The 16218-nt window shown below is 46.2% G+C and overlaps 1 protein-coding gene across 12 annotated transcripts in view; it reads right to left on the bottom strand.

Moving 5' to 3' along the window:
* Nucleotides 1-15881, bottom strand: part of LOC135053866 (cell surface glycoprotein 1-like) — a 37052-nt gene extending 21171 nt beyond the window's left edge. For 2 of the 12 annotated variants that reach the window (XM_063957510.1, XM_063957512.1), the window contains exons 1-9: nt 15742-15867; nt 4403-4455; nt 3634-3717; nt 3166-3249; nt 2680-2763; nt 2194-2277; nt 1699-1779; nt 1201-1299; nt 718-801 (exon numbers count right to left, since the gene is read on the bottom strand). In XM_063957510.1, the coding sequence (XP_063813580.1) occupies nt 718-801; nt 1201-1299; nt 1699-1779; nt 2194-2277; nt 2680-2763; nt 3166-3249; nt 3634-3717; nt 4403-4442 (640 nt within the window). In that variant the 5' untranslated portion in view covers nt 4443-4455; nt 15742-15867. Of the gene's footprint in view, nt 1-717; nt 802-1200; nt 1300-1698; nt 1780-2193; nt 2278-2679; nt 2764-3165; nt 3250-3633; nt 3718-4402; nt 4456-15741 lie in introns of all 12 variants that reach the window. The other 10 variants (XM_063957522.1, XM_063957511.1, XM_063957515.1 and 7 more) reach the window with 10 other exon arrangements.
* Nucleotides 15882-16218: the final 337 nt, after the last annotated feature.

Below are 16218 nucleotides of genomic sequence, written 5' to 3'. Positions count from 1 at the left end.
TGCTCTGCTCCAGGACTTCCCTCTTAAATTGTGATTGTCATCGTCTGTGGTAAAACACCTTCCTTAGCTATTAACCTGTTCAAAACAGGTGCCGGCAATCATAAATTAAGAGAAAAGTCCAGAAGCAGAGCATTGTGTCCCTCCTGGAGTGGGTCATGTTGGGAGTTATGGTGAGTAACCCAGCGGCAGCAGAAACTGGGATGTTTTGCGACAGAAAGGGACCTCAGGGAATGATACACAAGACCATGCAGCCGCATGGCTCTGTGATCCTTTGCATGGTTCCACCTATGGAATTTTCTTTTATCTCTGAATAGATTATTTGGCGTTGTTGATAGTTTATTCCTTGCTTTGTAGCTGGTGGTTATTTTCCCTTAAAGTTCCTGCTGTATTTGCAAATACTGTACCTACTAACGTGCCCTAAAGCGCTCTATAGTTGCAATGTAAGGCAGCGTCACCAGCTTAGCAGAGATTAGTTTCCCTTGACCTCACTCCTTGACTTGGTTCTAAGGCAAAGACTTTTAGGCAATGCCTGTCTCAGCACACATGGATGCCTGTTTCCTTCTCACATGGAGCTAGAACTACAGCACAAGCTTATGTCACTTGCACTTGCTCCAGATGTCTCCCAGAAGCAGAGGATCAGTCTAAGGAATTAGACCCTTCCTAGGAACACAGTCTAACAAGTCTCTTCCATGGGTGCAGGGAGTGTGTCAGACTTACCAGGTGTGGACTGGGCATCGTTCTCTGGCACTGGAATATCAGGTGAAACAATGGCACCGTCCTCGGGCCTCGGACAGATGGCAACTGTTGACACAAAATTATGCAATTTTTATACTTTTACATATTTAGGGAGACATTTGGGCTGATACTGTACGGGGTCTGCATGGCCCCTCTGCTTCTCATAATAGGCCCTTGAACATCTTCAGCCCCAGACACAAGAGGCCCTTAATCCAGCCCTGCATGACCTCACCCCTTGACTTGGCTCTAAGGCAAAGACTTTTAGGCAATGCCTGTCTCAGCACACATGGATGCCTGTTACCTTCTCACATGGAGCTGGAACTACAGCACAAGCTTATGTCACTTGCACTTGCTCCTCTCCAGATGTCCCCCAAAAGCAGAGGATCAGTCTAAGGAATTGGACCCTTCCTAGGAACACAGTCCAACAAGTCTCTTCCATGGGTGCAGGGAGTGTGTCAGACTTACCAGGTGTGGACTGGGCATCGTTCTCCGGCACTGGAATATAAGGATGAACAATGGTGCCGTCCTCGGGCCTCGGACAGATGGCAACTGTCAACACACAAACTGATGCAATTTTTAGACTTTTACATATTTAGGGAGACATTTGGGCTGATAGTGTACGGGGTCTGCATGTCACTGGCCACACCCCCTCTGCTTCTCATAATAGGCCCTTGAACATCTTCAGCCCCAGACACATGAGGCCCTTAATCCAACCCTGCATGACCTCACCCCTTGACTTGGCTCTAAGGCAATGACTTTTAGGCAATGCCTGTCTCAGCACACATGGATGCCTGTTACCTTCTCACGTGGACCTAGGATTACAGCACAAGCTTATGTCACTTGCACGTGTTCCTCTACAGATGTCCCCACAGAAGCAGAGGATTAGGCTAAGGTATTGGACCCTTCCTAGGAACACAGTCCAACAAGTCTCTTCCATGGGTGCAGGGAGTGTGTCAGACTTACCAGGTGTGGACAGGGCATCGTTCTCTGGCACTGGAATATCAGTTGGAACAGTACCGTCCTCGGGCCTCGGACAGATGGCAACTGTCGACACACAAAATGATGCAATTTTTAGACTTTTACATATTTAGGGAGACAATTGGGCTGATAGTGTATGGGGTCTGCATGGCACTGGCCACATCCCCTCTAATTCTCATAATAGGCCCTTGAACATCTTCAGCCCCAGACACATGAGGCCCTTAATCCAGCCCTGCATGACCTCACCCCTTGACTTGGCTCTAAGGCAATGACTTTTAGGCAATGCCTGTCTCAGCACACATGCATGCCTGTTACCTTCTCACATGGAGCTGGAACTACAGCACAAGCTTACGTCAATTGCACTTGCTCCTCTCCAGATGTCCCCACAGAAGCAGAGGATCAGGCTAAGGAATTGGGCCTTTCCTAGGAACACAGTCCAACAAGTCTCTTCCATGGGTGCAGGGAGTGTGTCAGACTTACCAGGTGTGGACTGGGCATCGTTCTCCGGCACTGGAATATCAGGTGGAACAACGGTACAGTCCTCTGGCCTCGGACAGATGGCAACTGTCGACACACAAAATGATGCAATTTTTATACTTTTACATATTTAGGGAGACATTGGGGCTGATAGTGTACGAGGTCTGCATGGCCCCTCTGCTTCTCATTATAGGCCCTTGAACATCTTCAGCCCCAGACACATGAGGCCCTTAATCCAGCCCTGCATGACCTCACCCCTTGACTTGGCTCTAAGGCAATGACTTTTAGGCAATGCCTGTCTCAGCACACATGTATGCCTGTTACCTTCTCACATGGAGCTGGAACTACAGCACAAGCTTACGTCAATTGCACTTGCTCCTCTCCAGATGTCCCCACAGAAGCAGAGGATCAGGCTAAGGAATTGGGCCTTTCCTAGGAACACAGTCCAACAAGTCTCTTCCATGGGTGCAGGGAGTGTGTCAGACTTACCAGTTGTGGACTGGGCATCGTTCTCCGGCACTGGAATATCAGGTGGAACAACGGTACAGTCCTCTGGCCTCGGACAGATGGCAACTGTCGACACACAAAATGATGCAATTTTTATACTTTTACATATTTAGGGAGACATTGGGGCTGATAGTGTACGAGGTCTGCATGGCCCCTCTGCTTCTCATTATAGGCCCTTGAACATCTTCAGCCCCAGACACATGAGGTCCTTAATCCAGCCCTTCATGACCTCACCCCTTGACTTGGCTCTAAGGCAATGACTTTTAGGCAATGCCTGTCTCAGCACACATGGATGCCTGTTACCTTCTCATGTGGCCCTAGGACTACAGCACAAGTTTATGTCACTTGCACGTGTTCCTCTACAGATGTCCCCACAGAAGCAGAGGATCAGGCTAAGGTATTGGACCCTTCCTAGGAACACAGTCCAACAAGTCTCTTCCATGGGTGCAGGGAGTGTGTCAGACTTACCAGGTGTGGATAGGGCATCGTTCTCTGGCACTGGAATATCAGTTGGAACAACAGTACCGTCCTCGGGCCTCGGACAGATGGCAACTGTCAACACACAAAATGATGCAATTTTTAGACTTTTACATATTTAGGGAGACATTGGGGCTGATAGTGTACGGGGTCTGCTACTCATTATAGGCCCTTGAACATCTTCAGCCTCAGGCTCATGAGGTCCTTAATCCAGCCCTTCATGACCTCGCCCCTTGGCTCTAAGGCAATGACTTTTAGGCAGTGCCTGTCCCAGCACACATGGATGCCTGTTACCTTCTTCCAGGGACCTGGAACTACAGCACAAGCTTATGTCACTTACATGTGCTCCTCTACAGATGTCCCCACAGAAACAGAAGATCAGGCTAAGGAATTGGGCCCTTACTAGGATCACAGTCCAAGAAGTCTCTTCCATGGGTGCAGGGAGTGTGTCAGACTTACCAGGTGTGGACTGGCTGTCGTTCTCCGGCACTGGAATATCAGGTGGAACAGCGGTACTCTCCTCAGGCCTTGGACAGATGGCAACTGTTGGCACACAAAATAAAGTGATTTTTCATCTATATATTGTAGTATAAGGGATACAGTTAATTTGCCCGTGCCAGGAGCCCGACCTCTGGGATCCCATACCAATCCCTAGTATAAATGTAAAAACGCTGTGCTCTGACAAATCTACCAGCCTACGCACTGGAGCACACTTCACACGTATCATAGGGGGGAATTCAATTCTGTATGATGGACACAAACTGCTTCCATAACTGTGTCATCAGTATACTTGATAATGGTTCCCGGCACCCCATAGATTTGTGCAGGAAAGTTATTTATTCTAACATAAGAGGTGGCAATGTGTGTACATGGTGGTGACATCTCTAGTTATGGAACTCCTCCCATAGAACCCTTATTGGAGCTATGAACAACCATAAGTACTATATACTGCACCAGCGAGCAATTCCCATCCTTTACAATGCCGCTCATCTAAAATGCAAAACTGGCCATTGATTTCCTGTCTCCACCCAGTCGCTTGTGCCCAGGCACCCTACTTCCAGCCACGGCCAACTTTCCCACCTTGCCATAATTTCTCTGTTCTCTAGTGTGTGGCTGTTGCTCATAATACCAAGAACTGTACTGATATTAATAGATCAGCATGAGCCCATTACTAATGCGGTTATCAGGAGAGGTATTATAGTCCGAAAAAGGAAGACCAAGAGCTTACTTGCCGGCTGATCACCGCTCTCCGCCTTCACATCCGACATGTTTCCAGTGGATCTGCAAGAAAATACATTTATTGCACCTGATCAAGGTGAGAAAAATCAACTGCGGCCCAAACTCTATGTCTAAACCTCTATCACACCAAATCCTTATAATGGCCAATCCTGCCCAGTTACCCCATACATGCCAGCAATGTGCAAATGAGAATGGTCAGAAAAGCGAGTCCTTAGGTGTCAATGGTCTGATATACCTCAATAAATTTTGGTGGAAACTGCGGATGTGCATCCAGTAGTAATATGACGGCCGCAGCAGAGGGCTTCCACTCATAGGCGGAACTAGACATTTGGCGATAGTTGGTCCCAAGCTCCAAACCCCTTGTCTGAATTTGTGTTACCTTGCCACACTGTCTTGTGATTATTAGCATGGCAACAACATTTTCTAGCTTCTTCTCTATTCTCGGGCCATGTTTTCTAATGCTTCTTTTTTTTCAACCTGATTTTTTCTTTAATTAAGCTCATCAAACATCATTGTAGCAGCCACAGTACCTATTATGCCATGCAAATCTACAGTAAGTGCCTACAATTCAAATTAAACCTTGAGGAATTAAGTTGCTACCAGTTCATATTATGCAAACTACAGAGGCTCCACTTAACATTATGCCTTATTATTATCCATTTTTTATATGCCACAAAGGAATCCACAGCTCCCAATACAGAGTACATAGACGAATAAGCAAGACAATAAAAAGAGTGACTTACAATTCAAGACAATATAGGACAAGTACAGGGTATTTAAACATAGCTGCATCAGCAGACACTGAAATAAGTATCAGGGTGGAAGATAACTGAGGGATTTGGTGCTGTCGAAGGGAGTATTGAATAGAAGATAGGTTGGGTAAGAGAAAGAAAAGCACATGAGGGAAGAGGGCCCTGCTTGTGAAAGCTTACATTCTAAAGGGGATGGGCAGACAGACAGGTGTGACACAGATGAGGTAGACTGTAAGCAGGGGACAGAGGGTTACGATGAGAGATGACTAGGTTTGATTAAGAAGTGGGTCTTGAAAGCCCATCTGACGTTTTGTAGAGAGGTGGAGAGTGAGGGGGAGAGGTAGAGAATTTCAGAGTAAGGGAGTAGCACGTGAAAAATCTTCGTGGTAGGAGTGGGAGGAAGTAATCAGTTGGCAGGAGAGTCGGCGTGCATTAGCAGAGCGAAGAGGACGGGTGGGAGTGTAAGGGAAGATAAGGTCAGATGTAAATGGGTGAGGAGTGAGTGAGGCTTTTTAAGTGAGTGTGAGAAGCTTGAATTAGAAACTGCAGGGGAAGGGGATCCAGTGAAGGGCTTGAAAGAGATGGGAGGTGGCTGTAGTATGTTTGGTGAGAAGATGAGCTGGACAGCAGCATTGAAGATATATTGGAGAGGAGAGAGGCATTTTTCAGGGATGCCAGATAAGATTACAGTAGTCCAGTCTGGAGATGACCAGTGAGTAGATAAGTGTCTTAGTGGCATCCTGGGTGAGAAAGGGTCTGATCCTAGAAATGTTTTTGAGATGAAAAGGTTTGTGAGAGGTGCTGAATGTGTGGTGTGAAGGAGAGGGAGGAGTCAAGGATTACTCCAAGACAGCGCACTTGGGGGCTAGAGGAGATAGTTGTGCCATCAATAGATAATGAAATTGTGGGATGTGAGGTTGTGCAGAAGAGATCAGCTCAGTCTTTGACATGTTAAGTATAAGAAAGCACTGGAGCATCCAAGAAGAGATAGCAGAGAGACAGTTGGAGATACGAATGTGGAGAGCAGTGGAGAGGTCAGGGGAGTAAAGGTAGATTTGAGTATCTTCAGTATAGAGATGATACTATAAGTCAATAGAGCGAATGAGCTCACCTAAAGAAGATATATAGAGAAAAGGAGCGGACCAAGAACTTTGGGGGACAACTACAGTTAGTGGAAGTTGGTGGAGTCATGAGCGGAGACAGAGAAGGAATGGTCAGAGAGGTAGGAGGACAGCCAGGAGAGGGCAGTGTCATGCAGACCAAGGGAGAAAAGGATTTGCCGAAGGAGAGGGTGGTCCGCAATGTCAAAAGCATCAGAGAGGTCAAGGAGAATAAGCAAAGAGTAGTGGCCCTTGGATTTCGTAGAAAGGAGGTCATTGCAGAATTTCGTAAGAGCAGTTTCAGTGGAGTGGAAAGTAAAGAAGCCAGACTGGAATGGGTCAAGCAGTGAGGAAAGAAAGGAAGTAGAGTGGTTGTAGACAAAACGCTCAAGGAGTTTGGAGGCAAAAGGAAGGCGAGAGATGGGTCGGTAGTTGGAGACAGTGTTTGGTTCAAGGGTAGGTTTTTTAAGAATAGTGCATGCTTGAAGGCAGAGGGGACGGTGCCTGATGAGAGGGAGAGATTGAGAAGATGGGCAAGATAGGAACAGGCAGAAGGAGAGAGGCAGCGGAGGAGGTGGGAGGGGATAGGGTCAGGTGGGTGGGTGGAGGGGGGAAGGAACGGATGAGGGCCATGATTTCCTCACTAGATACACTAGTCTTCCTCACTAGATAGGAGAAAGATGTAAAATTTCGTGAGAGGGATGGTGTCAGGAATCAGCATTCAGTGCCATCGCAATTATCAGTGCGCGGGCCTCCGGAGGTTCAACGCGTGGGCGTTCAAAGATTGTGAGGAGATGAGGTTCTTGAAGTTTGACTGCTTAACGAGGAAAAGGGCAGAACTGAAGGACGACAACATGAGTTTGAAATAGAGGAATTCTGCCTTAGAGCAGTACGTGAGCATTTTTGCAGAGATTTGGTGCATTTAGTGTGCCGGGGTTGAGGTATTGATCTGTAAGGGTGAATAGTGGTTGGTGGAGTGGCAGAGTCAAAAACAGAAGTAAGGGATGCATTGTATATGGAAGTGGCTTGTTCATGGCATGAGAGAGTATATACAGTAGGAGAGAGAAGTGAGTCGAGCCCAAGGGATAGGGAAGTGGTGTTGATAGCTACAATGTTACACTTAGTGATGGTGACCTTAGGAGGGAGAGATGTAGTAGCAGAGAGAGAGAGAGAAGGTAAAAGAGCCGGTGATGGTCAGGGAGTTGGAGAAATCAGAAATATCACAGCGGTGAATGAAGACCAGATCCAGTGAGCTCCCATTTATATTGGAGGGGGAGGAGGTCCACTGGGAGAGACAGAGCGAAGATGTGAGGTTAAGGAGTTTAGAGGCAGGGGATTTTGTGGGGATATCGATTGGGATGTTGAAATTGCCTAAGATAATGGAGGGAATGTCTGCGCAGAAGAAGTGAAGAAGCCAGGAAGCAAAGTTGTCAAGGAAATTGGAGGGAATGCCAGGGGGTGGTAAATGACAGCTACTCCGAGATGCACAGGTATGAAGAGGCGGGAGGAGGTTGATAGACAGTTAAAAGATAGACAGTCATATGGTTCACAGTCAAAAGGTCAACAGGGTCAAAAGACTTACATGGTCAAAAGCTCAACAGTCAATAGATAGACAGGGTCGACACCTATTTTTTTTTACATTCTTTAGCAACTTTTTTATAATTTACCATCCATGTCACAAAGTAGAACATTTAGTAATCTTGTTGTGAATGAAGTGTCACCAAGCGAGAAGTGTGGCGAGCAAAATGAGCCCGCAAGGGGAACGAATTTCAACAAATTTGGGGAAAAATTTTAAAAAACACAAAAGAACACTTTTTTTGTGTAGGACTTTTGGACCTGTCGGACTTTTAATGCTGTAATGCCCCAGTTCATGTTATGCAATGATGTAATGCCCCAGTTCACGTTCTGCAATGCTGTAGTCCCCTCAGGTCACATTATGCAGTGCTGTAATGCCCCAGTTCATGTTATGCAGTGCTGTAATGCCCCAGTTCATGTTATGCAGTGCTGTAATGCCCCAGTTCATGTTATGCAGTGCTGTAATGCCCCAGTTCATGTTATGCAGTGCTGTAATGCCCCAGTTCACGTTATGCAATGCTGTAGTGCCCCAGTTCACATTGTGCAATGCTGTAGTGCCCTCAGGTCACATTGTGCAATGCTGTAGTGCCCTCAGGTCACATTGTGCAATGCTGTAGTGCCCTCAGGTCACATTGTGCAATGCTGTAGTGCCCTCAGGTCACATTGTGCAATGCTGTAGTGCCCTCAGGTCACATTGTGCAATGCTGTAGTGCCCTCAGGTCACATTGTGCAATGCTGTAGTGCCCTCAGGTCACATTATGCAATGATGTAATGCCCCAGTTCACATTATGCAATGATGTAATGCCCCAGTTCACATTATGCAATGATGTAATGCCCCAGTTCACATTATGCAATGATGTAATGCCCCAGTTCACATTATGCAATGATGTAATGCCCCAGTTCACATTATGCAATGATGTAATGCCCCAGTTCACATTATGCAATGCTGTAATGCCTTCAGGTAACATTATGCAATGCTGTAATGCCCCAGTTCATGTTATGCAATGCTGTACTGCCCTCAGATCACATTATGCAGTGCTGTAATGCCCCAGTTCATGTTATACAATGCTGTAGTGCCCTCAGATCACATTATGCAGTGCTGTAATGCCCCAGTTCATGTTATGCAATGCTGTAGTGCCTTCAGGTCACATTATACAATGCTGTAATGCCCCAGTTCATGTTATGCAATGCTGTAGTGCCTTCAGGTCACATTATGCAGTGCTGTAATGCCCCAGTTCATGTTATGCAATGCTGTAGTGCCTTCAGGTCACATTATACAATGCTGTAATGCCCCAGTTCATGTTATGCAATGCTGTAGTGCCCTCAGATCACATTATGCAGTGCTGTAATGCCCCAGTTCATGTTATGCAATGCTGTACTGCCCTCAGATCACATTATGCAGTGCTATAATGCCCCAGTTCATGTTATGCAATGCTGTACTGCCCTCAGATCACATTATACAATGCTGTAATGCCCCAGTTCATGTTATGCAATGCTGTACTGCCCTCAGATCACATTATGCAGTGCTATAATGCCCCAGTTCATGTTATGCAATGCTGTACTGCCCTCAGATCACATTATACAATGCTGTAATGCCCCAGTTCATGTTATGCAATGCTGTACTGCCCTCAGATCACATTATGCAGTGCTGTAATGCCCCAGTTCATGTTATGCAATGCTGTACTGCCCTCAGATCACATTATGGAATGCTGTAGTGCCCCAGTTCACGTTATGCAATGATGTAGTGCCCCAGTTCACGTTATGCAATGCTGTAGTGCCCTCAGATCACATTGGGGCTCATTTAGATGCGACTGGAGTGGCTATTACTTCCTTGGAAGCAGCAGTGATAGCGCTGTTTGGTAACGTAGCAGGACGCGTCTATTACAAACAGACACCTTCTCATGCAGTAGTGATCTGAGCTTTGTTATAGGATGCAGGCATTGAGTCTCCCACCTACCATCGGGCGGCTTGCAGCACCCATGGGGGAAGCACAAGCCGCCCGTCACAGAGGCCAGGAAATCTCCAGTCAATCATGGGTATTGCTGGTCTCTGCCCACCCCTAAACGGCGACAACACGCCTCCACTTTCAGAAACGGAGGCATCATCACCTCCTCCCCGCCCCTTGTCAATCTCTGACACTGTCAATCTTTGACTGTCTGCTGCCATCCGGCATCCTACATCGCAGGAACCCGTTCATGGCTGAGCAGAACGTGTATTGCGCATGTGCCAAGTGCAGATAACTCCAACCACGATGTCGACATTAAACTTACAGTCGACGTGTTAACATTTTGACAAGTCACCCAAACCCTAATGCTAAACCAAAGATGTATTATGACTGTGCAGAATAGTCATATGTCGGCATTTTAATCATGTCAACATTTTACAATTCTGCCCACTACTATGAAGTGGGCAGAATGCAGGAGGGGTGACTAGGGTGCGGGGGACTACCCTAAAAATAGTGTCCTGCGCAGAAATCGGGAGAGTAGGCAAGTATGGTGCAGGGTGTGGGCACCCCAGGACCCAGAGACCCATTATAGCAAATCTATATAATAATCTATCATATTATATTATAGCCATACTCTGGATTGGTCCAGGCACATTACAATGGGAAAAGTCCTTTGTCAAATTATATGGTGCAATCACAGAAAAGTGTTGCTTTAAGGGTCAATGGGTTGCTTGCGGATGGAAAGAGAATTAATCTAACCAGTAGCATAGCCTTGGTAAGTTAGGAGGATGTTTGGGAATATGAGTAGCTGCCTGAAGAGGGGAGTTCTCCGGGAACGCTGGAAGGGTTGGAGACTAGAGGAAAGTCTTGTTGTGTGAGGAAATGAGTGCAGCCCGCAGATAGAATAGTCCTGCCCCCGGTAATGTGAGCCGGGTAATGCGTATGGGAGCAGGGAAAATGATTCTTGTTGTGCAGAGCTCCTGAGTGGGAGATAGTTTGATACAAGAGAATAGATGTATGTTGGGGAAGTTTTGGTAATGGATTTTGCCAGATTGTTGAGGATGTGGAAGAAGATGAAATCTTGGTATGAAGGTTAGATTGTTGCAGACAGAGCACAAGGCACACTGAATCAGGCCCGTTATACAGAACACGAGTGCAGTAACTTTGGGGCTAATTCAGACCTGATTGGTGCTGTGCGTTTTTGCAAAATGGGTAATCAGGTCTGAACTGCGCATGCGCCGCAGAGCGCATGTGCATGCAAGAGATGCTATCGGCATCTCAGCCCAGCGATCGCCTCTGCCTTACTGACAGGCATATGCGTTCACTGGGCGGAAGGGGGCGGGACGGCAGCGTTTTTGGCTGCCGTTTTGGGGGTACAGTCCAGGCAACACAGGCGTGCCCGGACTGTGCGGGGGGCGGGCCGCGGTGGCTGCGTGATGTCACACGCAGCTGCTGCGACAAGTAGCTCCCTGCCAGCGCGCAGGCGCTGCGCAGGTAGGGAGCTACTTGTCAAGTACAAAAGCATCGCCACTGTGCGATGGTTTTGTACTTGTGCGGGGGATTCGGGCCTGACACGCGGGGTGGACTAGCCCCGTGCCGGGCGTCCCCCCGCATGTCTGAGTAACTGATCGTAGCCGTGCAAAATTTAGCACATCCACGATGAACTCTGAATTACCCCGTAAGATGGGAAAGGAGGCAGCAATACTGGACAGCTGAGCAGTAGCACAGTGGCAGGTAGGGGCTGCAAAGGTGGGAAAAAGGGCCTGCTTCTGATATGGAAGTAAAGCAACAAAAACAACAACAAAAAAAAAGTTACTTTGTATCTGAAGCAAATCATGCTGCAATGTAAGGAGAGCACACACATCTATGTACAGTATTTCTGTGCAGGGTAAATACCGGCTGCTTCTGCATGTAGCCCACAAATGTTAGACAGCTTTATACTTACACTGCATTTAGATTTCAGTTGGGACACACCCCACCCAAACCGAACTCTCTCTGCACATGTTACATCTGCGTTCCTCACTCTCCCCCATGGTGCTGTCCAGGTGCACGGTTACTGGCTCTTTTGTGCTTTACAACAATTTCAGAATCAGCCCCAAAATCCACCAAAAGACTTGTTATTAACTTGTTACCATGTTCATGTCTTCATTATGGGGTACAGTTTTATGCCCCCCATTGTAAGAAGGACAAAGGAGAACTGGAGATGGTATACAGAGCCGGCCCTAGCCAATATGATGCCCTAGGCAAGATTTTGGCTGGTGCCCCCCTAGCACCACTGCTGGTTCCGCCTCTGACCTTGCACCTCTTTCCCAGCACCATCCCCCCTCATCCATGGCAGTCCTTATTTTGGTGTTTGTACCCCCTATATTTTAAATAGGAACAGTTCGCACATTTGGCGAACAGCCCAAAAAGGGGTGTGTTTTGCTGGCAAGGGGCATGGTCACACAATAGTAACCCCAATTCCAATTACGCCACACAGTACTGCAACTTTATTCCCATTTGATCATGCGATAGTGTCCATAATTCATATTACATCCCACAGTATTACTTTACCTTATAAACATTACTCCTCACAGTAGAGCCCCTTATTCACATTACATCACACTGAATTGCTCCTTATTCACATTACACCACACCCTATTGCTCTTTATTTATATTAGACAACCCTTTCTATATGCAACGCCACATAGTAGAGCACCTTATACACATAATGCCACACATTAGTAATGCATTTATATACATAATTCCTCACAGTAATGCCCCTTACACATTATTAATGTCCTTAAAAACATAATGCGTCTTTCACATTGACAACCTTTATTAATGCCCTTTTACACATAATGATACACATAGTGCCCCCTACACATTTGCTGCACATTATTAGTGCCCCTATACACATAATGACACACATACAGTAGTACCCTGTTACACATATGCCGCACATTATTAATGCCCTTATACACATAATGACACACATACTGCCCCTTACACATATGTTGCACATTATTAATGCATTTTTACATGATACACAATGCTCCTTGCACATATTCTGAACACTACTGCACAACCAACCCACTCACATGCCCACAGCAATCACACTGCCACTAACACTGTGACCTCTGCCTCTGCTTGGATACAGATGTGTCCTCATAAATCTTGCTCCAATGCTAACGTTGGGCACCTTTTTTATGAAAATGCATCTTATTTGCATTGCTATGTGGCTAGGATGCACAAGCAGATTCTGCTGATTAAAATGATATGCAGCATGCCACTATACTGTGTGAGACTGTGGCTGTATCTGCATAAGAAATGCTACACACAGAATATAGGCATGTTGCATATCATTTTAATCAGCAGAAGCTGCTGATGCCCCTAGGCATATCAAATGCCCTAGGCAATTGCCTAGTTTGCCTATGCCTATGGCCGGCTCTGATGGTATAGATGCCGGTGCTAGTTCTAAGCTGAACACACAAGCTTGCTAGGATGGGTGTTACTGTGCGGACCTATAGGAGGCCATTGCAATCTTTCCTCCCAGACAGAAATGCAGCCATGAACAGGGTTGGGCTGAGGCGCAGGTGCACAAGGGGGTGGGGTGGGGGTATTCCCTGGTGGGCCGCACAGCCAAAGTGCCCCACCCCCTGCTCTAGGGGTCAGTAAGTTGGTGGAGCAGGATCACGGATGAACTTGGGTGCTTGGTTTGTTTCTATGGAAACTGCACCAAGATTAGCCCTGATCCCAATCCAAATAGGTGGCCCTGACACAGTACACCCCTGACCCCTACCTTATAAAGGGGTCCTGTTCGGTATATGCCTCTCTAATGGTTGGCTAAGTCCCTCTGTAGTGGCTGATCACACTCCCTTTGCTCGGGCCCCTGCCCCTACATACCTTGGTGGTCCTTACATGCCCCAGTCCAACACCGGCCATATATGCTCCATGTCCTCCACAAGGGAGGCCTGAGAACTTTGTACCCAACTCCACCCTCTTGTCAGCCCTGACCATTCCTCACAGCGTGACATTCCAGTGGTGCAGCCTGTACATACAGTATACATGGGATTTGTGTCACGTACTGTAACTGCTTTCATACAGCATGGGGACTGCAGTGACTATAGATATACAGGGTCCTGATACAAACAAGGCACAAATATCCCCTGGTGGGTAAGTGAGGAGCTCAACATAATAATATGGGGTATATCAGGAGAAAACACTGATCCCCCCCATCCCACGACGAAATATTACACCCACAAATAAAATGATATACAAGTTGGATCTCAATGTAAAAGTTTAGAATATAAGGACTATATAAGGACCATGTAACATTATAGCACATATCTGCTTTCTATAAGGACTGGAAGGGGATGCGGAATCTATAGGTGCGGGGTCAGAGCTAAGGCTCCGTTACTATATAAGGACTATGTAACATTCTAGCATATAACTGCTTTCTATAGGGTCTGGAAGGGGATGCGGAATCTATAGGTGCGGGGTCAGAGCTAAGGCTCCGTTACTATATAAGGACCATGTAACATTATAGCACATATCTGCTTTCTATAAGGACTGGAAGGGGATGCGGAATCTATAGGTGCGGGGTCAGAGCTAAGGCTCCGTTACTATATAAGGACTATGTAACATTCTAGCATATAACGGCTTTCTATAGGGTCTGGAAGGGGATGCGGAATCTATAGGTGCGGGGTCAGATCTAAGGCTCCGTTACTATACAAGGACCATGTAACATTAAAGCACGCATTCAGAGGGGTGTTAGTACATTAATGAAAATGCTATAGATCTGGTACCAGGCACAGTTTTGTTGTCAGGGCATGCTGGCATTTGTAGTTCCACAGCATCTGGTGTGCCACAGGTTGCTTCCTCCTGCTATATATGGCGTGTCAGCCCTTGGGGTCAGTTTACCCCTATAGTGACCACAGAATCACTGTTGCTGAGAACACATGCGCTCTGCGTTATGGCGATAGTTACATCATTGTGTCGCCCCTTATTTAATCAGTAACTGATATAATCTGTGTCAGGTTATTTCATTGTGATTTAGGCTCATTATTTAGAAATACTAATGTAACAAACGTTGTTTTATCACAAAACTGTGCACTAATATTATTGAGAGCAAATATGAAGACGCAGGTTATATAACCAGGTAGGAGCTGGCTGCGCAGGTGTATCTTCCATCTGTGTATTCACAGGACAAACGCTCCAGTGTCCTAGGGGTAGCAGGGTAAGCCTGTATATGTGTCTGCGTGTGTGAATATCATATTATATATATATATATATATATATATACATATACATACATATACACACACACACACACACACACACACCATACTTACCTACCTGACCCTCTCCATGAGGGAGAAAATGCTCTGTTCCTGGACTCTCCTGGCAATGTATGATTGCCATCACCTGTGGTGAGCTAGTCAATTAATAAGAAAAGTGTTTCACCACAGGTGATGGCAATCATACATTACCAGGAAAGTCCAGGAACAGAGCATTTTCTCCCTCATGGAGGGGGTCAGGTAGGCAAGTATGACACACACACACACACACACACACACACACACACACACACTTATGTAATGCACTCGCTGCGGCTGATATCGCCCTGCAAATGAACAGTTATATAATGCAGGACACTGCAGTGATGTATATTGCAGTGGTTTAACTCACTCATTTTTTGCCAGCACAGCTTACGCTTGGTATTAATAAATAAGCAATAAAAATAAAATACTACAGATGAATACAATGAATACAGGTGAGTACAATGAATACAGGTGAGTACAATGAATACAGACAGCGCAATGCACTTTCTACACAGGTTATTATAAGTAAATGAATAACCATATAAATTCATTGCTTTATAAGCAGTGACGCTCTCCAGGTCTCAGAACCCCCCAGGACCCTCATCCTGGCTCCCTGACCTATCCCTGAGTTATCAGTGGCCGCAGTCACTTACCTGAGCTGCTGGTGTAGAGCTCTCCTGGGAATGGATGAGTCTCAGGACTCTCTGTAAGGTCTGACAGGGGGAAGTGTTTGCACAGTGCAGCTGATCATATAGATAACTGGGTGTGTCAGGCTACTATCCCGTGTAGAAATCACACAGATCTGCCCCAGGCCAGAGATGGAGAAGGATCATTTCAACCAATATGCAGTATATAGCAGAAAACCAATATATATATATATGTGTATATATATATATATATATATATATATATATATACACACATATATAAAACCAGTCCACGTATTTAGCAGTAAATTAATGTGTGTAGGGAGATATTTGGTCTATGTTCTATAATTGCCCCAAGAACTGACAATCGTTGCATTATAGTATACGTGAATGCGTTACCAACTAGGTCTCTATATATACTGCGTTGATCGAAATAGACCAAAAAATATATATATATTGTGTTCTGCAATGCGTTCATGTAAA

Source organism: Pseudophryne corroboree, chromosome 1, assembly GCF_028390025.1.
Source record: "Pseudophryne corroboree isolate aPseCor3 chromosome 1, aPseCor3.hap2, whole genome shotgun sequence".
In the NCBI taxonomy this organism is placed as follows: Eukaryota; Metazoa; Chordata; class Amphibia; order Anura; family Myobatrachidae; genus Pseudophryne; species Pseudophryne corroboree.
Note: the sequence above shows the minus strand (reverse complement) of the source record. Positions and strands in the feature narration are given on the sequence as shown.